This window comes from Triturus cristatus, chromosome 4_1 (genome assembly GCF_964204655.1).
Source record: "Triturus cristatus chromosome 4_1, aTriCri1.1, whole genome shotgun sequence".
NCBI lineage: Eukaryota > Metazoa > Chordata > Amphibia > Caudata > Salamandridae > Triturus > Triturus cristatus.
In genome coordinates this window covers 1345535551-1345562624 of record NC_140585.1, presented here as the reverse complement: position 1 = coordinate 1345562624, position 27074 = coordinate 1345535551, and the positions used below count along the sequence as shown (strand labels likewise).

The following is a 27074-nucleotide window of genomic DNA, read 5'->3' as shown; positions in this document are numbered from 1 at the left end:
TGGATTTCAAAATAATAGAATTGGTAGACATGGTAAGCAAAGTTGACAATGGAAACAGAGTTATCAAACCCTTTTCTATAAGAAGCCTTGTAGGAGGATTATTAAGGTGGGAATAACTAAACCAAAGAGAGCTTTGTGTTAAGATGAATGCTTTGTGATAGTTTAAAAAAATCTGGCACACCAAATCCTCCATTACATTTTGCCATTTAATTTTTTTATAACCAATACGAGATGATTTATTATTCCAAAGGAACTTCGAAAGAAGCTAGCTAGAAAATGTAAAAAAAATTAGGAGCTATAGTCCTTTTTATTGAATCAATTCTCCGTAGAGCGCAAATATCTTGCGAATAAACAAATCATCAAAATTAAAGGCTGCTAAAGTATGAAATAGAAGTTGCCAATGAACTTTGTCAAAGGCTTTTTCAGCATCCAAAGCAAGTACTCCAGATGGTAAGGATAAAGTAGACCCTCTTCAATATCATGTAATAAGGGAATCCAATACAGAGGTCAGTCGGTTGCAAAGATTTTAGCATAAAGTTTACAATCTTGATTTATTAAGGAAATAGGGCGATAATTAGATACAAGTGCCGGGTCTTTGTTAGGTTTTGGTATAATTACAATCAATGCTTCGGTAAAAGAACTGGCAGTTGAGCCTGAAGCACTAAAAAGGTAAAGTTTAAACAAATGAGGAATGAGTTGCAAATGAATTTCTTTATAACATTCTGCTGGAATTCCATCAGGGCCTGGAGATTTGTTTTGTTTAAGAGATTTAATAGCCAGTTGAATTTCTTCTACAGTAATATGCAGATCTAATTTATCATTGGTGAACTGTGGAACTTTAGGTAATCCACATTTATTTAAAAAACAACTAGTCAGGGAAGGTGTAGTAAGGTAGGATCTGACTGCGTGGTTACCCCCACTTTTTGCCGGGTGTTTTGCTGGTTTTTGACTAGTCTGACTAGGATCCTGCTAACCAGGACCCCAGTCTATCTGCTTTCTCCCTAAAATGTAATGACATGTACTTTTGTACACTCCAGATTGGTACCCTTATAAATCCCTAGTATATGGTACACATGTACCCAGGGCATAGGTACCCCGGATGCCTCCCATGGGCTGAAGCATGGATTATGCCACCCATGAGAGGCCATACAAAATAGAACTACAGGTCTGCCATTGCAGCCTGTGTAAGCTGGTGTTTGCACCACTTACTGTGGATATAGGTTCTCTATATCTATAGGTCACTACACTTAAAAATTATAAGTCACCCCTATAGTAGGCCTTAACAATCATGAAGGCAGGGTGCTGGGTTTTACGTGAGAGGGTGCCCCTGCATGAGCAGAGCTCCTCTGCAGCCTTCGGAGACCATTCTCCCGAGTTGTCTGTGACTCAGCCAGACATATGAGTTGAATGAGCTCTTTGAGAATAAGCATGTCTTTATCTACATTTGTAGCAGAAATATTCAATGGCTAGAGCTGATGGAGTACTGAACCTCACAATGAAGGTGAGATACTCATCAGCCTCTTTGAATGCCGAAGTGTGGCGATGTAGCTGCACTCGAGAAATTTAGCCTGCAGGGTTTTGATCTTTCCCTGGCTTGTGTACAATTCCATAGTCGTACTCTTGCAGTGGCAACCCCCCACCTCTCCAGCCAAGGTGGCATCTTGGCTTTCAGGTTTCTAAAGATAGTGAGTAATGCCTGGTGGTCAGTGATGAAAGTGAAACATTTTCTATATATAAACACTTGAAAATGTTCGCAGGCCCACTCTCCTTTTACGGCTGAGAATAGGCATGTTCTGTTTTAGACAAGCTTCTACTGGCATGGGCCACAATGTGTCTCAGAGCATTCGGATGGTCTTTGTGTTGAGCAATAATTGCCCGTAGCCCTATTGGGCTTGCATCAACTGTGATTGCAGTATGTAACTTGGGGTCAAAATTGGCCATTTCAGTTGCATTCTCAATTGCATGTTTTATTTCTTTGAAACTTTGATTGCATTCAGGAGACCACTGGAATGAGACATTTCGCTTTGTCTCTCGATGGGGCACTCACTGTAGCAAAATCATTAATGTATATTAGCGATAATTGGCCATGCCTGAGCAGGATCGCATCATGGTTACATCTTGTGGATGGCAAGTAGATGACCGTGCTCGCACTTTATCGGGTTTAGGAGCCATTCACCCATCAGAGAATATGTGAACAAAGAATCTGAGTTTGGTTTTGTTAAACTCACACTTTTCTGCGTTCACTATCAGATCTGCATTAGTGTAATCCCAAATAACAGTATGTCATCACTGTAATTGAAAGCATGTGTAACAGGTTTAATTACTCTGGGAATAGCATCCTGAAATATCTCCGCAGACAACACTAAAAAACTCAGTATTTTGTATTTGAACAAACCAACACGAGTCGAAAAAGTAGTAATGTACCTACAGTTCTCTTTCAGCTCGAGTTGATGATATCCTTTGTTCAGGTCAAGACGGGAGAAGAGTTTGGCTCTTTTCAGTTCCATGTTAATGTCCGCTATGTGAGGACCAGGATGTCTTTCTCTCTCTCAATTGCTTTGTTGACGTGGCGCATATCATTACAAATGTGCACTACACATCTACTGTCCTTTTTTGGCACCACGATTATGGGTGAGACCCATGGTGTAGGACCGGTAGAGCGTTCGATGAGGTTATGCTTCAACAGTGTTTCTAGATCTTTCTCATTGGCTACTTGTAAGTGAAAAGTGACTGCTGTGTTTTTGGGCAACAGGGAAAATGCCCTCGTTGATATGAAGTTGCAGTTTCGTTGTCTTGAGTCTTCCTGGCCATGAAACAGTGACTGGAACTGATTCCCAATTTCAGATTGAGCACAGAGGTAGTAGTTGAGCGATATCTGATAGAGACTACTAGCCGCAGATTCCTTAACGTAGAATTATCCCCAGGTGTGAGACTGGATCCAGAAATATTTTGCAACAGCATCTCTGCGTGCCGGTACCACGCAACCCCGCCCTGACGTCGTCCGCGTACGTGACATCAGCGAGGTCACATAAGTCCCACCCTGGCACGCTGACGTCTGGGTCCTTCTTTTCCGTGTGCAACGCGGATCTGGAGTGTGCTCATTGGCCTGTTTTCGGGCCTCTTTAGCTCCTTGAGTTGGGAACAGTGTACCATGCCTTCGGGCTTCAAGACATGTACTTCTTGTTCACGTCAGATGTCGGCGACGGACCCTCACACTGTTTGTATGTGGTGCTTGGGCAAGCACCATGACTATGGACTGCGAGGCTTGTCAGCATCTCAAGCCGAAGTCCCGGAGGGAGCGCCGGATGAAATTGCTGTCGGCCCGTTTGTCCAGATCGGTGTCGTCGCAGCATCCGTCTTCTACCTCGGAAGGGTCATGGGGCTGCCGTTTCCGGCTGCGGCATCGTCCTTCGCCGAGGCCCCATGGGTGTCCTTCGCCCACCGGTAACTCTTGCAGCTTGCCGCGGAGGCCCGGTCCTCCTTCGGCAAAGGGCGCCGGTCCCTCCCGGGACATGCGTCCTCATCCGTCACTACCCCATCCGCCATTTCCCTGCGTTGGGGCGACAAGGGCCCAGATGCAAGCCTACGCTACAGCTCTGCAGGCTTCCTTGGGCCCTCCTCCTTCTCCTCTTCCTGCGATGTCCGTGGATTCCTTGCCGTGAGCGGGGCTTTCTGCGGACTCGCCGGCGGCTTCGCCCCCGGCACCGTCGAGTTCGGCTTCAGGTTTTGAAGGTGTGGTGCCGTCTAGGTGCGGCCCTTCGGGGTTCCCCTCTTCGGCCCATGGTGTCCCGGCCTCAGCGCAAAGCCCCGCGGGGTTCTCTGCGGTGTCGCAGGAGGCCGCCGGGACTCACGGCTCGTCCCCGAGTCCCCCTCGGTCCTCTGGACAGGTGGCTGTCTTCCCGGAGGCCGAGCCGATGCCTCTCCGGCAGCAACGGCTTTCCTCCCCGGTGCAGGCGGACCGCTGGTGGAGGCCAGGACCCGGGACGCTTCCCTGGGCCCCCCTCGGTCCTCGGCGCTGGCGGCTGCCTCGTTGGGGGTCGAGCTGGCGCCTTTTCGGTGCCGTTCATTGGCCACTTCCGCTCCGACCCTGCCCCTCCCCTCTCCAATGAGGCACGTGGTGGTCGACCCGGCGCCACTGGTGGACACTTCGGTGCCGGTCGAGGACACCCCGACGTCGGGTCGTCGACTCTTCTCTGGATGTCACTTCCTCTCCGGAGGGCTGTCGTCCCCTTGTCTCCTCTTCACCGGAGACTGGGCGCCGCGTCGTGGCCTTTTCTCCGGCAGATTCCAGGGCAGGTTCTATGCCGTCTCCACGTCCACAGCCCCCAGACCCGTTGTTCTGCTCCTTGCAGTGGTCTGCCCCGCAGGCTTCTCCGCCCTCTCCAGAGACCCCTCAGGTTCCCCACTCGTCCGTGGGTTTCCCATCCTACAGGGGCTGGTCTTTGTTCTCTCCAGCAGGGCACGGGCGTCTTAGTTTGCATCCTTCGCCCAAGGAGGAGTTGCTTTCTCCCCAGGACGCCCTAAGGAGGCGAGTGTGGCCTTTGTCCAGGCCATTTCTACGGCCACTGGCATTTTGCAGATGGGCAATCCGGTTGCCCCACTCCCTACGGACCACTTATTAGAGGTTCTCCACCAGGGCTCTGGTGGAGGGGAGCTGCTTCTACCATTTGAAGCGTCGCTCCATAACTCTTCTGGGGGCCTGAGGGTGCTTTGCCATGGGGGATCCGGTGCCTCAACCGCTCCTTCACCGTCCTGCTCCGCACGATAGTTTGCCTTTTTTCCCAACCCTCAGCCCAGGGCACTGTCCTGCGGGCTGCTTTTCCTTCCTTTCCTTAAGTGCTGCTCCCGCCATCATGGTAGGCTCGGTGGCTGGACTCCTGGGGGCGTTACATTTTCACCTCCACTAGCGCTGCACTGCGTGCACTCAACACACTTTGTGTGTTGGCCAGGGCTACTTCCGATCTGTGTGATTCCGCGGAATCTCTTCGGTCTCGCGCCTCCCAAGAGGGTGCCCGCGCAGATCTGCGGCACCATGTGCGGAATGGTCGGGAGTTCGCTACCTTTATTCTCCGTTCGGCCTTGAACGTCTGATTCCCTCAGCCGCGCTATGGTGAGTTCTGTGGCCCTCCGCCGCCATGCTTCGCTGCGGGATGGTGTCTTTCCAGAGAATCTTCGGGAGCGTCTTGTGGATTTACCTTTTGATGGAACTCTGTTGTTTCACACCCACGCGGACTCCGCTATTCAGAGACTCCTTGCGGGGTTCCGCCCCCCTCCCCCTCCGTAAGCTCGGCCCTCGGGCGCTTTATGGGAGGCATTATCCCTCCTTTCTCTTTGGGGCCTTATGTTTCAGTTGGTCCGTTGTGTGCGGCTTTGAATGCCTTCAGGGTCTTTCAGTTGACCCCTCTATTCTTTTGGTGGCTGGTTCAGAACCTTCAGCTTGTGGTGTGTGTTTTTTGCTGTTAAGTGCAGCTGTATATCAACTTTTTTTTGCTATCAACAAGCCTTATCTCTAACGCTTTAGAAGCAGCCCAACAATATACCTTTGTGTTTCACGGGATAAGGCATAGCACAGGAGATCGGCTATTAAGCTTTGCTACTGGCATGATCTTGCTACTCGCCAAAAAAAGAAACTCTTCAACACCCCATCAGGGGTAAAAAGCGCTATAGAAATGCAAACCTTTTCCCTCTTCTATCCCTCCGCTATCCTTCTCAATCCAAATAACTGATTAATATCCACCACTCAAATTACTTTCATATTTCACTATACTAATTCATTACTAATCCTTATGGGTTCTGGAGTAGCGTGTTACTCGGCAAGAAAGTGCTTAAACACCCCATTAGGGGTAACATGCACTATATAAATGCTAACCTTTTTTCCCTCTTCTATCCCTCTACTATCCTTCTCAATCCAAATAACTGACTAACCTATCCACCACTCAAATTACTTTCATATTTAACTATACTAACTCAACACTAATCCTTTATGGGTTCCGGAGTAGCGTGCTACTTGCAGAAAAAGCGCTTCAACGCCTCGTCAAGGATAGTAAGCGCTATATAAATGCAATTACAATACAATTCCAATATAGGTAGAGGTGCATGATGACCTCGCGGTAAATGCTATCTCAAAAACGGCTGAAACAAAACATGTGTTTGGTATCGAACACCTTGGAGTCATACGTCCACACCGGTAACCGGTGTGGGAGGTATGATTCCATTCTCCTGAAGTGAGCTTCGTGGGGTCACTGGTCTTCCCGGTGCCAGTCTTCTCGACCCGAACAGCACAAAATGGATGCTGCCAACCAGAGATACATTTCTGCCCTCCTGCTGCTGAGCCAAGCTCGAGCAGAGGAAAGCAGCACAATAGGCATCCTGAGTCAGTGATGTTATCTTGGCAGCCAGGTGTCCCTCCACTAAGACGGTATACGCCTGCAGATGGAACAAATTTGTGGCGTGGTGCACAGCAATGGCTGTAAATCTCCTTTCTACCCCTCTTTCTGAGGTTCTCTTGTTCCTCCCCTCTTTGGCCCTGCAGGGCTCTGCTCTGGGCACTCTTAAGGGCTATCTCTCGGCCATTTCAGCCTTTCTTAGGCTTCCTGATCAGCCTTCTCTTTTTAAATCCTGTGTTGTAAATCACTTCCTTAAGGGCATTACTCATCTTTTTCCTCCTGTTCTCTTCGTAATGCCTCAGTGGGACTAGAACTTGGTTCTTACGTACCTTATGTGCGCTCCCTTTGAGCCGCTACATAACTGTCCTGTCAGGCTTCTGACTGTAAAAACTGCCTTTCTGGTGGCCATCACGCGCGGGGTGAGTGAGCTACCAGCTCTTTCTTCCAAGCCCCCCTTTCTGGCTGTTGATCCGCACAAGTTCATCCTCAGAACTAGACCTTCCTTTCTTCCCAAGGTGATTACTTCTTTTTACATTGGTCAAACCATCACTTTACCCACCTTCTTTCCACCTCCGCATCCTTCAAAGGAGGAAGAGAGGCTCAACCGTCTGGATCTAAAACGTGTGCTTTCCTTCTATTTGGATCGCACCAAACAATTCTGGGTGGATGACCAGCTCTTTGTTGGCTATGTGGGCGCCAAGAAAGGTTGGGCTGTGCACAAATGGACCATCTCCAGGTGGGTTGTTTTGTGCATCAAGGCTTGCTATTCTTTGGCAAAGAAGGAGCCTCCAGTGGGACTGCGTGCCCATTCCACCAGGGCGACGGCAGCTACCACTGCTTTGGGATGGGGAGTCCCCCTTAATGACATCTGTCCGGCAGCTACGTGGGCATCTCTGCACACGTTCACTAAACACTACTGCCTGGACAGCCAAGTCTTTGGCCAGTCTGTTCTCCAGGACTTTCTGGTGTGAACTGAGTTTGCAGACCCACCTCCGGGGTTGGTATTGCTGGGGTAACTATTCTAAGGTAGGGGATCTATAACTAACTGTTTCTTTCAGATGAACAAGTTACTTACCTTCGGTAACGCTATATCTGTAAGAAATATAGGTTAGTTATAGATTCCTTACCGCCCAACCCATCCTCCCCGATTCTGCGAACTGACTTCTAGGGTTAGGAAATCCTTTTCAGGGCCCTAGTTTTGTGCACCAGTGGTCAGTGTCTTGCATGGCTCTGCGCTTCTGGCTTGGAATGTCTTGTAAAAGAACGGACGTCAGCGCGAAAGGGCCGCTTATGAGTAGCTTCCGCGACCTCAATGCCAACGACGCACGCGGAGCCGACCAACACCACCTTTCGACACGCAGGGGTACTGCAGATGAAAAATTCTCCGGATATATAGTTACCGAAGGTACGTAACTTATTCTTCTCCTTCTGATATTTTTATTAGTTGTTGCGGTGTCATGCATGTCTTAACTATTTCGTTTTGGTCAGTCTTCTCCTATGTTTTGCCTTCGACATTTTGTGTTTTGGCCCATCTTTTCTAGAACCCCGAGCCATGATTACAACATGCATTACTTGGAGGCACTCATCTTTAAATTTTTGGGGAATGCTGCAAGGTTTAAAATTATTTGAATTGTGTAGTTCTGTAGAATTTTATGTGTTTAATTTGTATAATTTATTTTCCTCCTTGGTAGGTGAGTGTGTAACTCATACATAAAATTTCCTACATTTACGCTTTTTAAATAAGTATTAGTTGTATCCAAGATCAGTCCATGTATGCCAATTGTTCATTGGAGTACAACAACTTGCATTCACAATTTTCTTTTTATGTTCATATATGCGCATGACTGAAAACAGTGATTTATGATATAGGATAATGTGGTCTGCTATTATTTGGTTTTCTGAATTTAAGTCTATAATTCTCAATACTCTAATAACTTCCTCGTTGTTCAGTTTATTAGCTACATCTCATTATGTCCGAAGGCTCACGTGAAATGTCATCAACTGCTGCAATCTTGGAAAAAGTGCAAATTTATTTGAAATGTGTTGTTGATTCTCCATTGTAAAAGCACTGGCAATAAGAGTCTTAAGATGTTCTTCCATTTACATAATGGTATATTTGTGTTCCTTATACCAGGTCTGAATATGAACATTCTTTCTCTAATGGCAAAGCTTTAATGGTGTTAAAAGAAGAAGCACTTCTCTATATTTCTCCTCAGCCGCACACTTGCCAGCCACAGGTTAATAGAACGGAGTCCCGCAGGTTAGTAAGGAAGTTTATTCTCCTTGACGTATTTTATAAGGGAATGATATTCTCTTTGCATATTTTCCAATTGCATATTGAAAAGGGAGAGCGTTGGTGCTGTATGATTTTCACATACAATTAATTGCATCACAAACCTTCATAATGATCGATATTTTGGATGAAGAAATTACTACAGAACAAAATTGAGGGGTAAAAGAAATTAGTCACCACTCTGAGAAATAGACGGCAAATGGGCACATCTCGGGGAAAGTCTATTCATACATGATCTCAAATTAAATGCATTTCTGACTTAGTGGGAGTGTATGTGCTATTGGTTGGTGTGTGGGTTCAATTTTTAATTTGTCAACTAAAACGTTTTAGTGTGGTCCTTGCTTCATTGAACTTCACTCTACCTCTGAAGAGGGGAGTACTTAGAGATTTTCACCACTATTTAATAATCTCTACTGAAGACAATGGGATCTTCTGGTACAGAACGACTCAATAATATACTTAGGAATATGGATAACACCCAAACTTTGCTTAACTTCCATAGGCATTCTGATGAAGGTCTAAATAATCTACCTGTTGCTTTAGAAGTCATCTTTTTAGGATGGACGAACTGTGTTTCAAATGTAATCCTTGCCAAAAGGAATTGTTTTCAATTTTCAAAATTGTTTACTTCAAAGGAAAACCAGGTTCTTGCTTTAATCCTTTAGTTCTAGTCTTTAGGCCTGTGCCTTCTTTTTTTAGGGATTGTGGTAGATCTGAATCTCTCTTTTGAACTCCAGAACAGTTTCAATATCTTGTTATTACTTGTTGGTCATGTGTCATTTTCCTTTTCTGGTCTTTTCCTCGTAGAGAGTGTATCCGAAGTGCACTGATTCAATCCCAGTTTGATTTAGTAATGCACTTCAACTACCTAAAACTGTATTCTTCGTTTCCTCTGACCACAGTTTTCCTACCTTGTGAATTTTCACACCTATCAGTATGGATCCGGAAACATTTCTGATAGCTCCTGCAGGCCAGCAGGTGGTGCCATCCAGGCCCGTTGTGACTTTGTCGCACTTCTGGACATGATGACACTGAGCTGAATGTAGACTCCTCCCCTGCATGCTGGCATTACTTCCTGTTTTCATTTACCTTTAATGTGGGCCTGGAGCTCGTTTTCTACTGGTTTACAATCCCTTTTGAAAATTTTTTTCCAAAGTTTTTCAATTATGCAGTAATATCTTCCACAGGATGACCGAGTTTAAGCCATGTCACACTGGTTGTATGCAAACGTTGGTCACGGATCCTCGCAACTTTTGTCTTTGGTGTCTCACATCTAAAGTATTATAGGAGTTTGGGTGATCTTCAAGGCCTTGAGCATATCCCCCATAATAAAGACATAGATGAGGGTGTGGACAGCTAGTGGCTTGAACCCTTCACCAGAGGGTGAATTGAATTCACACTTTTGGCCTTTAACTGAAGAAACTGCCCCGCTTGCCTTATTATTCAACCCTCTGCAAGCAGTCAATTTGTATTCTTTTCCCACTCCAGTACTTCACAGCGAATCAAAGTAAATATACTTGCCTTGTGCTTCATTCATTGAATGATATGTTCCTAATAGGTTGCCTCACTTATGCCCTCTTTTACTAGGTGAATGGGATTTTGTCTGCTCCTCTGCATGAAGAATCCTGTAACTCCTTGACCTAAGACAGTGCAGGATGGCTAGGATGCAGAGAAATATATATTGTGGCCCGGTCACAACTTATTGTTTTACCTTGGCTGTGGGCACAAGTATTGATATCCAGTTCCAAGGTTGGAGTCTTCCTCCTCGCTTGACGCTGCATCATTCACTCGGCTATAGCTCCCCTCAAATAGCCATTTGAGGTCAGTATGAAGCTTCAGACGAACGTTTTAGCTTTGTTGCACCCTCCCTTTCTTGACTAGTTCTCCACCCCTTCTTCCAGTTTTTACACCGACCCTGGGGATCATGACAACAGTCTCTCCTGTGAAGTGCTTTTGTTGATAGCCAAACTCTCAATCAAGGTGGTGCCTGAGGTGAATAGGGTTATGGGATGCTATTTGGATACTTTGTGGCCCCCAAGAAGGATGGGACTCGAGACTGATATTGGGCCTCAGGTTGTTGAACAACTTTCTTATGAAAAAGAAAAGCTCAGGACCGGTTTGCCTTGGACTCAGACGACTGGATGGTGTACTTGGCCTTGCAGGACATGTACTTCAAGGACGTGTACTTCCATTTGGTGATCCAACAGTCTCACAGATGGTATTTCTGCTATGTGATCGGACCAGAACATTTTCAATTCACTGTCCTGCCCTTCTGCCTTATCAGAGCCCCTCAGGTGTTGACAAAAGTAATGTTGGTGGTTGCAGGCAACTTTTGTAAGTCTGGGATATATGTATTGCCATACATTCTTGACTGGCTGTAAAATGCCTCAGGTAGTTGCTACCCACCTGCAGGCAACTGTTGATAACAAGAAAATATATTCCCATCTTTGCCCTATGCAGAGGATTCCCTTGCAATAGCCATCCTGGACACAGCAGTTTTGAAGACCCTACTGCTTCTACAATTAATCCACAACATTAAGGTTATGGGCCCAATAATTCAGGCGAAACTGTTTGTTCCGGCCATAGGGTCCATGAAGCTTCTTTGGCTCATATCTTCGTACATCCTGCTCATGCCTGTTCGCATGTCCGGGCCCTTACGAGAAACCCTAGGTGTATCCATCAGAAGAATAAGTTGCTGATGTTTTGGTTAAACTTTTTCTGTTGGCTAGCCTAGCCACATATTTGCCACCTCCCACCATGCTCCTAATTCTGTGTAGTGTACTTTTAAAAGTTAATTAGATTCCAATTTAGATTTTGTATGCTCTCTTATGTCTCAATTTGCAAGTCACACTCTGCATCTGAGAGCACAAAAAAGATTTATGAATGAACTTTCGTCAATGCATAGGGATGGCCGATATATGCAGCTCAGTTTTTTCCTGACCAGAGGTGCAATTTCAAAGAGTTAATCCATTCTGGTGTGGGGAGATTTACAAAGTGAGCATATGCAGTTTGACGAAGTGGCTCTGGACCTTCAGAGGAGGATGGCAAATGTCAACCTAACCTTCATCAGACTATTTACTTTGCCTCATCCCGATTTTAGTAGTGATGGCCACAACATCTCTGGACTGGGAAGGTCACCTAGACAGTAGTGAGAAGAGGACAGTGGTCTTTGATGATGTTGACATTCCTTGGATTTTCCATTAACGTGGCGAGGTCACACCCGACTAATTCACAGAAGATCCCCTTCATAGGAGAGATCCTAGGCATAATTCTGTTTTAGCATTTCCTCTGCCTCATGGAGTCCAGGATATTCAGACTATGATCCCAATGTTACAACCCTTGACCTAGGTCTCAGTGAGAATGGTTGTGAGGCTTCTTGGCCTCCTCCATCCTGCTAGTGACCATGCCAGGTGGAAAATACGGACTCTGCAGTGGGATATGAAGTCTCAGTGAACTTAGCACCAAGAGAAGCTGTTGAATTCCATCCTGGTATCACAGGAGACTGCAAAAGATCTGCAGTGTTGGTTGTTGGACCACAATTGGACCGGCGACTGACCTCATCCTTTCCTACCTACAGCTAATGGTCATGATGGAGCCATCTTGCTGGGTTTCGGGAGGGCACTTGGGAGAGATGGAGATCATAGTACTCTGGTCTCCGGTGGAAACCTGCCCGCCACATCAACCTGTTAGAATTACAGGCGATCTGACTCTAAAGGCTTTCTCCCTGTCCATCAAGGGGAATCAAGTATAGATTTGTATAGACAATATCACCGCCAAGTGGTACTGAAACAAGCAGGGTTTGGGTGAGGTTGTGGAGCCTGTGCCAAGAGGCTCTACGCCTCTGGAAGTGGTTGAGTTGTCAGGGTATCTCCATGGTCGAACAAAATCTGGCAGGATTTTTAAATTCCAGGGCAGACTTAGTCAACCGGTGTTGTTTAGCTGGCGACTACTTTCTGAGCTGGCACAGGGCATTTTCTGTCATTAGGGAGATCCTTAAATCTGTTTTTTTGCAACCACAGAGAACGGCGGTCTCCAAACCTTTGCACTTTGGAGTTCTCAAGGCAGTTCTCCCATGGAGATACCTTTCAGTTGGAGTAGAGCTTGAGACTTCTGCACACCTTCCCTCCTCTACTTTTTCTGCCAAAGGTTCTGAAAAACATCAGGAACGTTCCAGCCAAAGTCATCTTTGGGACTCCAGATTGGGCCAGAAGAATGTGGTACCCAGAATTTCTGGCCATTAGCACCTGTCTCTTTTCCAGCTGCCTCTTCCAGAGAAATTTCTGTTGCAGCAGCAGGACAGATTCCTACACCTGCGCTTGTAAAACTAAACCTCCATTCTGGAGATAGATCAGCATCAATTGGCTGCTTTTGACCTTGTATTCAGAATGGGAGAGACACCAAGAATGACACCACACAGCCTTCTCACAAATGTGAATGGACCATTTTGGGCCCTCCACAACCCCATAAGGCATTACTCAATCTAACTACAAGGCTACAGTTTGTGCCTCCAACATTTGTGCGTCCAGAGGGTCACTGCAACCTGGATAAGGTATTATTGAGTTATTGGACTTACAGGGGTTGCCTCAAAGATGAAGGTAATCCATCTCACCTGGTCCTGATGAAAGCCTTCGATATATGCGCCTGAAACATGTCGCCCCTATCACCAGATTTGTAGAATCAGTAATTCTTCCTCACAACATCGCCCTTTCTTTTAGTCTTATCCCTATCCCATTTTATAATTTTTCCTAATAAATATCTTCCCTGGGATCGGAGATCATTTTAAACAATCACGTTACCACAGTTTTTCCTTAGACAGTTCTCCTCTGGGTAGGAGGATAGTTTGTCACTTGGAGAACGGGACACTCAAGTGAAAGAGACCTTAGGGGGGTGCTACCCACAACATCACCCCAACGGAGATAATATACCCTGTTGGTGGTAAACATGTGGATGAGGATCTTCAAGAAAATCTTCTATGAACCTTTGGAACGTAGATATTGTGGTTCACTTTTTTTGAGGATTGCTTCTGACCTCCTGCCTGAAAAAATGAATGCCATTCTGGCAGCCACGTGGCCCTCCACCAAAACCATGTAAACAGGACACTAGGAGAAGAAGTATGTTTTCTAGGCATGTCTAGCCCTTGCAAGGCCAGTAATCCGACGTCCTTCTTTTCTTTTTCATTAACCCAAAAAGCTCTTGCGGTGGCCACAGTTTAGTGTTATTTGTCAGCCTTATCCACTTTTTACAGTAACCTGATCAGCCTTCTCTGTTTAAAGTACCTGTTGTGATGAATTTTCTAATGACAGACCCACATTTCTCAGCCAAAAGCTTTTGTGATACCCCAATGGGATCTGCATTTGGCTCTCACATTTCCGATAAGCACTCCATTTGAGCCAATGCAGTGTTTGTTCCTAACCCTTAAGAAAGGGATTCTTATAGGGATCAGGTCAGTTTGTCATCATCATCAAACAACTTTATTCTGCTTCAGCATATAAAACCATAAAAGTGCTCAATACATAAAAAATTCATAAAATGATTGCACAAAATATCACAAATAAATTGCCTTCCAAAGAGTCCATGTTAGTTCAAAACCTGAGGTATTAATATCATATGAATGACATGGACCATAGCCGTTACTGACGTTTAATCAAGTCAAGCTCTGGCCTTCATAGCAGATTTCAGGTAACTGAGAACATGCCTAGCACCATTCTTCAGTTTGTCACATGAGTGATCTGCAAGCACTCTGTCCAGCAACTGCACACCACCTTTTTTATCAGATACGTAGTGCTATGGACTAAGGCAGCATTCCTCTTGAAAGTTGTCACACTTTTCCACATTTATTTATTTACTTGAGTTTTATATAGCGCTGGCTAGACCCGTAGGTATCAGAGCGCTTTACACGAGGCGAGTTACATAGGTTACAAAATTACACAATAGTTGCAAAAGGTACATCCGTTACAGGTTACATCCGTTGGTTCAAGGCGTGTAGAACGGTAAGGGGGTAATGTAAAAGGGTAACGGGGAGGGTATTAATCGAAGCATAGGCATAAGGAAAAATAAAGCAGGCAGGGGGAGCCAAAATTAGGGGAGAGGTGAAAGGAATAGGGGGAAGGTAGGCAGAAAATGACAGAGGGAAGAGGTGGGGGGAGGGGGTAGCAGACACGGCGTGGAGACACGGAGGTAACTGTGTCTGACATCAGGTTAGGTGGGAGACTGCTCCCCACGGAGAAGGGATCATTCACAATCCTCTGTTAAGTGTGCTTCCCTTGATGCAGTGGACACTCTCAGCGGGCAACGCTGAGACTCCAGGGCATATATGGTCATGGGCACACTCAGAAGACTGAAGGAGGAAGGAGGGAAGAGGTGGGGGGAGGTGTTAGAAGACCCAGCGTGAGTAAAATCTCCGACGTCCGGCAGGGTAGGATACGGTTCCCAGTGCAAAGGGGATCAACCCCCATCCTCCACTATGTGTGACACCCTTATCACTGTGGACTCTCACAGAGGGGTCTCTTAGATTCCAGGGCAAAGATGCTGGATCTGTCCTCAACAAGGGAAGTAGGAGTGCTTTGGATAAGGGCATACTTAGGAAGCTCTAGACCCGAAGGGAACAGAGCACTTGACATAAGCGAACTACACAAGTAACCTAAGCGTAGATGCAGATTGCATAGAATAAGAAAAACATCGGAAATGAGGCAGAGAAAGGTGTAAACAGTAGGAAAAAGTAGCAATAGAGTAGAGGGGAGAGGGAATAGGGAATAGGGCAGAAGCAATCATTCTCCAGTATTGAAACTTTCATAGATTCACATGCTTGTATCTTCCCCGTCGTCATGGTGGGAGTCTCACGGTAACAGAATGACCACAGCAGTATAAGAAAAACTGCATAGCAAAATCCCATAGGGAATCATCTTATTTGGTAACCAAATCTCATCATTATGTGGTCCAAGACTCAGCCAATCGGCTGCTAGCCCTGCCCTCACACTCCCCAGCAGAGCCTTCCTGCCTCAGATTTCCAACCGCCTTCGTGTGAGGAGGAGTCTCCCTGAGCCTTGCTCAGTTTTGTTCCTGTGTGAACTTTTGACCTCTGGTTCAGCTAAAATGTACTTCTCTTTGCTGGTTTAAGGTACTGTGCTTCATTTTTTCTGGTTCAGTATGGCTGAAAGCTCTAAAAAGAGGCTTTTCAGGCCCTGCAGATCCTGTGGAAAGCCTAGATTGTTTTCTGAGGACCCACATAAGGACTGCTTATATTGCTTGCACCCAAAACATGTGCCTAAAGACTGTAAGCATTGCAGAACCTTTTCTGCGAAAACCCCACGTGACAGGGAGGCACGTCTTCTGCTGTGGCTTCAGATAAAGAAGGTCACTTCAGAATCTGACTGAGGAGGAATCCAAGTCTTCAAAGAAGAGAAAATCTTCAACTTCGGAAGATATTTCAGCGCTGAAGAAGCAGAAGACAAAAGACAAAGGGGCCCCTGCGTCTTCATTACCTCATACTCCTCTTAAATAATCTAAAGAGTCAAGAGCAGTTTCCTCAGCCCCGTCGACGAAAATCAGCCCGTCATCGGCTGTTATTGCTTTGAAACCGTCGACGACCACCATATCGACGACGACAGCGGCATCGACGGCGACTAAAACCTCGTCGAAGAAAAGCCCGTTGGCGATCCCGTTGACGGCCGCATTACCTTCGTCGACGAAGACTTCGTCGTCGACGACTATGGTGTCGACGATAATACAGTTGTCCCCGTCGACGAGATCTCCGCCGACGGAAGCCCCGTCGACGGGAGCCTTTAAATCTCCTAAAGTCAAGAAAATAACATTGAAGTCTATGGCGTCGTCGACGGGCTCGTCGACGAAGCACACTAAGTCTACAGATTTTACATCATGGACAAAAGTTTCTCCGCTTCCGCCTTCAAATCTACTAGACTTGCAGTCAGAGGATGAAGAGTCTTCAGGAGTAGCTTATAGTCCCTCTCAGCTTCGCATTAAGAGTCAGGAAACGGATGAGGAAGAGTTTCATGAGGTTCAAGAAGTCTTCTCATTTCAGGATCGCCCTCCGAGAGATTCACGGAGATATGAATCTTTTCAGCAGTCTTATGACTACGAGGAAGAAGAGGAGCCTCCACAAACTTCTAGAGAGGACTCTATTTCCATACCGGTCTCCTTGGTGACTGACTTGCGGCTGATGATAAACGACTACTATAGGCGTTTCCCAGACGAAAACTCTCAAGCGCCACAGCCGGTGGAGAATCCGACACAGGTACGACCACCTCATTCTTCTCCCAAAACTTCCACTCAGAAGAAACGATCTCCACCGATTATGACAATCAGAGATGACTTGGAAGACAGTGACGCCGATCAACTGGAAGAAGGAGAACTCCTTCAAGATAAGCAGGTCGTCGATGAATGGGACCAATATATTCTCCCAACTACACCGTCGACATCTCCAACACCCGCGCACTCTCCGCCGCAAGATATAGGAGGATTCCATGATATCATGGAGAAAGCATCAAAGCGCTTTGACCTTCCGCTTCCAGTTCAGGCTCCCATTATCGAACATGTATGTTCCTTTACTTTACTTGACTGGATGGCTGACTTTTACTGAACAATATAATGACTTCCTCTTGGAGGCAGTTGCCACTTATTGTGCCTACAAGTTGATGGATTAAATTGGCAGTTGTCCATCTTTTGCACATCCTAATCCAGATTGTTTTACTTTTCTTTTTAGGTCTCGGCTCGAAGGCTGCGCTTGCGCCGTCTCGGTCCGAGATTTAATGATTTGGAGAAGAGGGGCTTGAACCCGCCCCTCTTCTCTCCTCTTCTCCATTGGCTGGTGTCTTGAATGCTGGCCAGCCATTGGAGAAGAGGATTGTCTCTCCGAACAGGCCCCGTCCTTTTCGGATTCGGGGGCGTGTTTTTTCGCTACTTTTCGATGGGCGTGTTTTTCTCTCCTCCAGCCAATGGCAAGAGGAGAGAAAAAGAAAAACACGCCCCCGAATCCGAAACCGCCGCTGCGTTTCTCCGAGGCATTTCTGCTTGACCTCGGAGAAAGGCGGCGGCGCTGGGACTGATTTCTTTAAGTGGTCGGCAATCGGAGGCGGACGGCAGCAGCATGGCAGGCAACATGTTGTACCAGAGAGTCTTGGAGTAGGAGTAACAGAGTCAACATAAAGGTAGCTTGCTTTGGTCTACAGCTCGGAACGCACAGGAGTGACAATCTACGTCCAGGATAATATGTACATCTGACCAAGAGTTTCTTTCAAATTACAGACTGTCTACAAAAGCAGAATGCGGATACTTTGCACATCTTGCAAATACATAATTATATAAAAACAGTCCATGTCTCTCTGCTATCCCTCATTCCCTACCAGAGGCGGACGGCAGCAGCATGCCAGCGTGGTGCTGAGGGGGCGCCGCCAACCCTCCGGCTGCCTGTGTGAGCTGAGCGGCCATGGAGCACGGGAGAATGCTACGACACTGCAACGGGGATGGTGTTCCGTTATTTGCGCTAATTTAAAGTGGTCAACTGCGTGAAGCTGTGAGCAAGTAACTGTCGCCCAGTTTAACATTTGCCTTGAAATGTATCCACCAGGTTGGATGGTGGGAGCGGGAGGGGTTACGATGTTTGCAATGCAGTCAACTTCCCCCATGACACAAGTGAAGTTTAGCCAGTCGGGTGATTTTTATTAATCCTACGACGTTAAGCATGCTGGGACTTGAAGTTTTATGTCCCAACAGCTGCTTGATTGCCTATTTAACCCATCGGGCATTTCCCCGGTGGCTGGAGTCATTCGAAACAGTTTTAGGAAGGCTCAATTCTGTAGTAGGGGATCTCTGTTATAGTCATAATCTAGTGAATAGTCCCGCCCATGTGCGTGGACCCCGGAGCAATAAAAAATAATCTCTAAAGGTGACAAATCATGCAGACCTGCATACACCTTTAAGAGAGAATTTAATTTAAAGACAGATAATGCAGCCTATACCCACAGGCTACACTGTCCAGTACTTCAACTAGAATTCCACCAACATCCACAAACAGCACTGCCTGTCCAGCTTTTCTCCACATGGGAAACAACCCTGCCTCTACCAGCAAAAGCCTCTGGAATGATAGAGAGGAAGGAGTGGACAGACAAGCCCCATAGGCTGCCATTATGTGGCTTAGAACAGGATACTGTGCCTTTAAGAAAACTTTCCAGATTTCCAGAACTTTCCCCAGTATCCCAGAATGCCCAGCAGGTCCCATTTACTTTCAGTTCTTTTTTCCGGCTCCTGCTAGCAGGACCCTGGAGCATTGAGCTCTCCCCTTTTCAAGGGTTTATTGTAGTTTTTGCAATTTTTTGTCACTTTTTCAAGTGCTTTGTGGCTGGTACTGTCAACATGCCTGGCTTGTTCGACAAGTGCCCGGAATGTGGTAGAAAGAAGGCTAAAACAGATCCACACGAGGTGTGTATAGGTTGCCTTCCCCAGTCCCACGTGCCTGAAGTCTGTGATATCTGCCACTCGTTCTCAGCCAGGACCCTGAGGGACAGAATGAAGATCAGGCTTCAAGTCCTGGAGGAGAGAAGGCTGAAGGCACCAGGTGAGTCTGGAGGGGCTGAGTTGGCCCATACTGAGGCCTCTGGGGGGCTCCCCAGGGGCAGGAAGACCAGTAAGCATCCCCTCTCCCCGTCGACGTCGAGGGCGTCGACGGCGGCGTCGAGGAGGATGACTACCATCTGTTCGCCGTCTCCACAGGGCTCCGGGGAGAAGCGGCGTCGACGGTCGACGTCGAGGGACCTGAACAGGCCGCCGTCGACTACATCGGCATCTACGACGCCGTCGCCGTCTAGCAGTCGGCGTCGAGATCGGACCCAGCGTCGGCGCTCGCCGTCGAGGGGAGATCGCCGTTCGCCGTCGGTGAGGAGGAGACGATCGACGTCGAGACGCTCGAAGTCACGAAGATCGCCGTCGAGACGAAGGTCGCCGTCGAGACGAAGGTCGCCGTCGAGGAAGAGAGAGTCATCGGGATCGGTGTACTCTGTGGTGTATACGCCTCCTCGGATGCCTACGTCACCGCCTCCTCCCCCACCACCTCCGACTCCGCCTCCACCGCCAACACCACCACCGCCACCACCGCCTCCGCATCCGCAGCCACTGCCTCCGCCGCCCCCACCTCGGTCGTTACCACGCACTCCATTGGGGCTGCTGGCGGTTCCCCCGTGGTCGGTTTCCCTTCCGAGGTACCCGACTCCGCCGCAGGGGACTCCGAAGCCGCGACGCCCGCGGTCGCCGGGACCGGCTAGACCGGCGGACAGACCGAAGCCGAAGAGGTCGCGCTCCCGCTCTCTCAGGAGGAGAAGATCACGGAGCCATGGATGGTCATCGTCGGACTCAGGACGACGCCGTAGGAGGCACAGGTCCAGGTCGCACACGCGATCCTCGACCAGAGACTTTTCCCCGACGCTGTCGGACTCGCCGGGGACTAGGGTGTCTCCGGTGGACGATTTGGTCTCTTTCCAAGAGGTGCTGTTGAGAGGGGCAGCAAAGTTGGGTATCACGGTGACGGTTCCAACACACACGACGTCCGTGATATTCGAGACGCTTCATAAGAAACATCTGTCTCGCCCTCTACTGCCCCTTGTACCAGGACTGGTGGAACCCGCGTTGGAGCTGTTCCTCACTCCCGCGGTGACGAAGGCCGCCCCCTCCAGGCTCATGAAAAAGTATAGGGCCCCGGAGTCGGACCCTACCTTTTTGAGGGTGGACCCGAAGCCGGATTCAGTCATCGTGACGGCGGCGAGGAAACAACATGCGACTGCCCCTTCATCGACGGTCCCGCCTGACAAAGAAAGCCGCTGGCTGGATTCTGCGGGCAGGAAGGTGTGTGGGACCGCCGCCACCACCATGAAGGCGGCGAGTGCAGGGGCTTTGTTAGGCCGTTACGACCGGGCCCTGTGGGAGTCCCTGCAGCAGTATGCGGACCTGCTGCCCCGGGACAGGAAGGAGGACTTCTTGGAAACAGTGCACGAAGGCATGCTGGTTTCTAATCAGGTGATCGGCGCGGCGGCGGATGTCTCCTTGTTGGCCGCCCACGCCTACTGTCATGGCGTCCACCAGAGGCGGCATTCGTGGCTGCGCCTGACGTCCCTCAAACCGGAGGCGCAGCACAGAGTGGCCAACCTGCCCTTCTCGGGGGAAACCCTGTTCGGAAAACATGCGGATGATGAGATGGCCCGCATGAAGGCGGAGGCGGAAACCCTGACGGCCGTCGGGTTGGAGAAGGCCGAGAAGAAGAAGCGCCCGTTCCAGAGGCGGTTCGGGTCTTCGGCAGAGGGCGTGGGCAGGGTTCGGGACAGCAGCAGCACCAACAGCAGCAGTTCCGGAAGCCCTTCCAGAAACGCCAGAGGGGTAGAGGAGGGCAGCAGGCGGCTACCACTTCCAAGGGCCCGGCCGGGTCTCGGCCCTGAGCGGCTACTTCCCCCTCAACCGTTACCCACTCCAGTGGGGGGAAGCATTCAACTTTTTCCGGCAGAGTGGAGAAAAATTACTCAGGACAAGTGGGTGCTGAATATTGTTTGCAATGGATACAGTCTTCGGTTTATCAGCCCGCCGCCAGCGATTCCGCCGGTCAGCTCTCAGTTCCAGCTGAGAGAGCTCCAGGCGGAGGAAGACCTCTTGTTGAGAAAAAAGGCGGTAGAAGAGGTACCTCTGTCTCAAAGGGGAAGAGGTCTGTACTCTCGGTTCTTCCTCGTTCGCAAGAAGGACAAGAACGAGTTCAGGCCCATTCTGGATTTGCGACAGGCAAACAAATGGATACGCAGAGAGAAGTTTCGCATGCTATCGTTGCACCAGATTTACCCTCAGCTGCAACGGGGAGACTGGCTCTGTGCCATAGATCTACAGGATGCGTACTTCCATGTGCCCATAGCACGGAAGCACAGGAAGTTCCTGCGATTCCAAGTTGGCGCCAATCACTATCAATACACAGTACTGCCATTCGGGCTAAAGTCTGCGCCCAGGACCTTCTCGAAGTGCATGGCGGTGGTGGCGGCACATCTGCGAAGGAACAAGGTGTTTGTCTACCCATATCTGGACGATTGGCTGATCAAGGCTTCATCCTTCTCGGAAGCGCAAGATTACTTCCGATGGACGTGCGCTCTCTTGCACAAGCTGGGGTTACACGTCAACATGTCCAAATCGGTCCCGACTCCGGTCCAGTGCATACAGTACCTGGGAGCCTCCATCGATACGCGGTCAGCAAGCGTGTCTCCTTCGGAGGAGAGACGGTTATCACTCCTTCGGAAGGCTCAGGACTGCTCCATCGACGACCGTGAGGAAGGTGTCTTCTCTACTGGGATCAATGGCCTCCTGTATCTTCCTCACGCACGGCTTTGCATGAGACCACCGCAGGAGTGCTTGGAGGATCAGTGGGATCAGAGGACAGGCTCTTGGGACGACAAGATACGACTGTCGCTGCATGCTCTTCAGTCTCTGAAGTGGTGGTGTTCGGCGGAAAACCTCCTCAAGGGGGTTCCCTTCCGCAAGGACATTCCCACGACGAGTGTCGTGACGGATGCGTCTCTCCAGGGCTGGGGAGCGCATTCCGGGGACTTCCAGATTCAAGGAAAGTGGTCTCCTTTGGAATCGACGTACCACATCAATTTCCTGGAACTCAGATCTGTCTTCCTGGCACTGAAGGCCTTCCTTCCGTTCTTCCAGACCAACTCGCTGCTGATACAGACGGACAATACAACCACGATGTATTACCTCAACAAGCAGGGGGGGGGGGGGGGTCGAGATTGCGCATTCCGTCGCAGGAGGCGCAGGCGATCTGGCACTGGCTGCTGGCAAGAGGACTGACGATTACGGCCACGCATCTGCCAGGGGTGCAGAATGCTCAGGCGGACGCCTTGAGCAGGCTGATTCAGGAAAACCACGAATGGGTCATAAACGACGAAGTACTAGGAGAAGTCTTCGCAAGGTGGGGGACTCCAGACGTAGATCTGTTCGCCACCGCCGAAAACAGCAAATTCCGAGACTTCGCATCCAGGTACTACCAGAGGGGGACGCTGGGGAATGCGCTATGGATCGATTGGTCGAACAGCTTTCTGTACGCTTTTCCACCCATTCCCCTGATTCCGGCAGTGCTCATCAAGCTGTCCCAGTCCAGGGCGCGGATGATCCTGATCGCCCCGGAGTGGCCCAGGCAGTGGTGGTTCACGGACCTACTTCACCGGTCTCTCCTTCCTCACATGCGGTTGCCTTGCAGGCCGGACCTTCTCACGAAGTTCGGGGGCGGATGGTGCACCCCAACCTCTCGTCTTTGAGTTTGGCGGCATGGCTCCTGAAATAGTGCAATATGACCATCTGAATCTACCAGACGATTGTATGGACATACTGAAGGAGTCTAAACTACCTTCCACTAGGACATCCTATGTTTACAAGTGGAAGAGGTTGTGATGCGTACTCACCCTAAATTTCTTCCTAAGGTGATCTCTGACTTTCATGTCAACAAGACCATAACTTTACCTACGTTCTTTCAGAATCCCTCTTCGACAGCGGAAAGGTCTCTCCATTCCCTGGATGTTCGGAGGGTGTTGAAATTTTATCTGGATAAGACCAAGGATATTCGTAGGTCTGACCAATTGTTTATTAATTATGGATCAGTCAGGACTGGTCTTGCGACCTCTAAGCAGTCCATTTCTCGGTGGATTGTGTCCTGCATAGAATTGTGTTATCAAAAGGCTAACAAGACCTTAGGGGGTAAACCTAAGGCTCATTCCACCAGGGGCAAAGCTGCCACGACGGCTTTGCTGCGTAATGTTCCTATTGCGGAAATCTGCAAGGCGGCCACTTGGAAGTCGGTCCATACCTTTGCTGCGCATTACTGTCTGGACTCTGATGCCAGGGCAGATGCTCAGGTTGGGCAGGCTTCGCTGCGAAATTTGTTCGCACAGTAGTGGCTTTGTCTTGTTGTTCTCCACCGCTGTTGTTGTGTGGGGATGGGCTTGCCATGCTATTCCCTAGATTATGACTATACACAGAGATCCCCTACTACAGAAGGAGTAGTTTCTTTTCTGTAACTCCAGTTCTGTAGTAGGGGTATCTCTGTTATAGTCATAAGCGCCCGCCCTCCTCCCCGGTGGAGAGATAATTATTCATATGTAGAATGCTACAGGTCTGGCGTGCTACGCCTTCAAAAAGAACTGAAAGTAAATGGGACCTGCTGGGCATTCTGGGATACTGGGGAAAGTTCTGGAAATCTGGAAAGTTTTCTTAAAGGCACAGTATCCTGTTCTAAGCCACATAATGGCAGCCTATGGGGCTTGTCTGTCCACTCCTTCCTCTCTATCATTCCAGAGGCTTTTGCTGGTAGAGGCAGGGTTTTTTCCTATGTGGAGAAAAGCTGGACAGGCAGTGCTGTTTGTGGATGTTGGTGGAATTCTAGTTGAAGTACTGGACAGTGTAGCCTGTGGGTATAGGCTGCATTATCTATCTTTAAATTAAATTCTCTCTTAAAGGTGTATGCAGGTCTGCATGATTTGTCACCTTTAGAGATTATTTTTTATTGCTCCGGGGTCCACGCACATGGGCGGGACTATTCACTAGATTATGACTATAACAGAGATACCCCTACTACAGAACTGGAGTTACAGAAAAGAAACTACTCCATCTGCTGCAGTGCGTTAAAAATCACTCTCCACCTCCTCGGGGTTTATTGCAACAGGCACCGTAGAGACATTGGGGAGGGGCGGTTTGTTGGGGTAGAGAGGGATAAAAATAAAAATAAAGGCAGCCGGGCTTGCTTGAACATTTTTGACAGGGCTTCTTCTGATTTCCAGCCCTGCCCTGTTTCCCAATTATTGGTCTGGGGGCCTACCTTTCCCAGGATACTTAGCGCAGTTGGCTGAAACATCAGGACTGGAAACCACCCTCGTGACATGGCTCCAGTTGACACATCTGGATGGGGTACGCGTGTACTGATTACACGCACATTTGGAACTGTGAAAGCAAAACACACGGACCGCGCCTAATGTATATTCGGCACTGTTGACATGCAAGAGATCAGCTGTCCTCCGAGTCCCCAGTCACGCCCCTCCCTCCCTCTGCCCTACCTCAGGAGGCTGCCACTTTCCTGCTCGTGCGGTAGGGTCGGGTCGCGCCCGCTCTCCGCGCCTCTTGTATCCCCTGGTGACACCGCATCCCCTGGTGACACCGCACGTATGTTCCACACACCAAAGCCCCCTTCTTGGGGACGGCGACAGTGAGCAAAAAAAAACGAGCAGGCGGGAATTGAGGGATTGAGTTTTGGGTTTGCCACCTGTCATGGCCCCAACATTTTGGAAACCTGGCCCCCATTCGTTTCATGCTATTTCCTCCCACTCACCTCAGTGGCTTGTAAACGTTCTTCGTGAGATGCACGTCGTTTTCCTCAAAATATCTCTAATTATCGTCCATTGAAAATTGGCTGCGCAACTGGGAAGGGAGTAACCGACATTTTATCACAAATGTTTGTGCTCGGAGGCCTATGTTTTTTTTTAAAACCTTTAAATCCCGATCCGTGTCCGCGAGATGAATGCTCGCCTTTGATTGTGTGAAATCCTCCTTAGTGTATGTCTGTTCTTATTGAGGCTGGTCAGTCACATATCTCAAAACCAAAACATTAATCTGATTTCCCTACACCTTACACTTTAATAAGAGTGAATATGTTATTTACACCCAGTGGTCGAAGTGGGGGGGAACGGCAGGGAACGGCGTACCCCTACTTCTTCAATTCCAGGGATTCCGTTCCCCTACTTTTTTTTTTTTTTTTTAAATAATTACCATCGCCTATAAATAAAGCTCGGCGTTCCTGGCGTTCGAGGACGGGCGGCAGAGAAGTAACAGGACTCTCTTTTCCTTCTTACCCAGAGAAGAAAAAAAAGCATTTACAATGCAACGGTCTCGGCATTGTTAAAGTTCGAGCTATTGGCATTGCTCATGACATTATTTTTGTTTATGTTTTTGTTTTTAAAACATGTAGAGAAACGGCATTGTTATTTACAGTGCCAATAGCTTAATCAGTGTGTGTGTAGGTGGCTCTGTGTGTGGGTGCAAATGCAATAGGTCTCGCATTAGAGTGATTAAGCTATTGACATTGTAAATAACAATGCCGTTTCTTTAAATGTTTGAAAACTTTAAACAAAAATAATGTCATGAGCAATGCCAATAGCTCTAACTTTACCAATGCCGAGACCATTGCATTGTAAATGCTTGTTTTACTCCACATTGGGCTGTATACAGCCCCTGAGACATGTTAAAAAAAAGTTTTCTTCTTTTTTACCAACAAATTTTTCGAACTTTCACTACCAATTATATGGCTTGGCAATACATGAACTTGGTTCTGTCTCGCTCGAACTTGAACTCTGTGTTCCTACATTGCTTCCCTATTCTGTTCGCGGTCCAATCAAGGGAGGGTGTAGTGGAGACGTGATTTTATTTACACACATTGCTATGTTAGCATAAGCGCTTTAGATGTAAAACGCCATCTTGCCACTTTGCTGCTTTTGCACACGACACTACAGGTAGCTGTTATTACAAGTAAAACTGCTTGCTTTTTCTTTACATGGGAACGGTCTGTTCACATCCCTAGACGTGCATCGCGACCTTTTTTTTTTTTATTTATTTTTTATTTTAAAAGTTTTATATAGCGCTAGCTTGACCCGTAGGTATCAGAGCGCTTTACATACATACTGTACAGAAAAACAGACGGAAATTGCATTACATAGTAGGCAGTAAGGAAGCAAAAACCAGGGATAACAAAAATACAGCATGGAAGATAAGGTGGTTAACACAGTCCGGTAGCCAACTATCCTTGAATGTCAAGAGAGAGGAGTAAACTCTGATATTAAAGTCTAGGTTAGTTGACGTTCGTCAGGAAAGTATTTGTTAAGAAGATGGATTTTCAGGTCCCTTTTGAAACAGGAGAAGGAGGGGTTGCATCTGAGGACTCTAGGGAGAGCATTCCACATCCTGGGAGCGTTGCCAGAGAACGATCGGTATTGTGTGGTTTTCTTTTTCAGTTTCGGATGAATAAGAAGGAGTGAGTTGGAGCTTCACAGCGATCTGGATTGACCTGCTCTTACCAGTTTGTTGTTCAGGTAGTTAGGGGCCGGAGAGTGAAGGGCTTTGTGTGTGATGCAGGCCAGTTTGTAAATACACCTCCCTTCCATGGGAAGCCAGTTGAGGGAGTTGAGAGCTGGAGTGATGTGATCATATCTTTTTACTCCAGATACGAGTCGAGCGGCCATGTTCAACACTGCCTTTAGAGGGGCTAGGTGAGCTTTTGGAGTCCCTGTTAGGATGCCGTTCCCGTAGTCGATTTTAGAGAGAACTAGGGATTGGACTACTGTCTTGCGGTCATCATGGGGAAGAAAAGTTTTCAA

General features: G+C 48.1%; 1 protein-coding gene across 2 annotated transcripts in view; it reads left to right on the top strand.

The window, feature by feature from the left end:
• ATF6 (activating transcription factor 6) overlaps nucleotides 1-27074 on the top strand; it is a 740128-nt gene that overhangs the window by 374985 nt on the left and 338069 nt on the right. For both annotated transcript variants that reach the window (XM_085654834.1, XM_085654835.1), the window contains one exon: nucleotides 8521-8646. In XM_085654834.1, the coding sequence (XP_085510960.1) occupies nucleotides 8521-8646 (126 nt within the window). The remainder of the gene's footprint in view (nucleotides 1-8520; nucleotides 8647-27074) is intronic.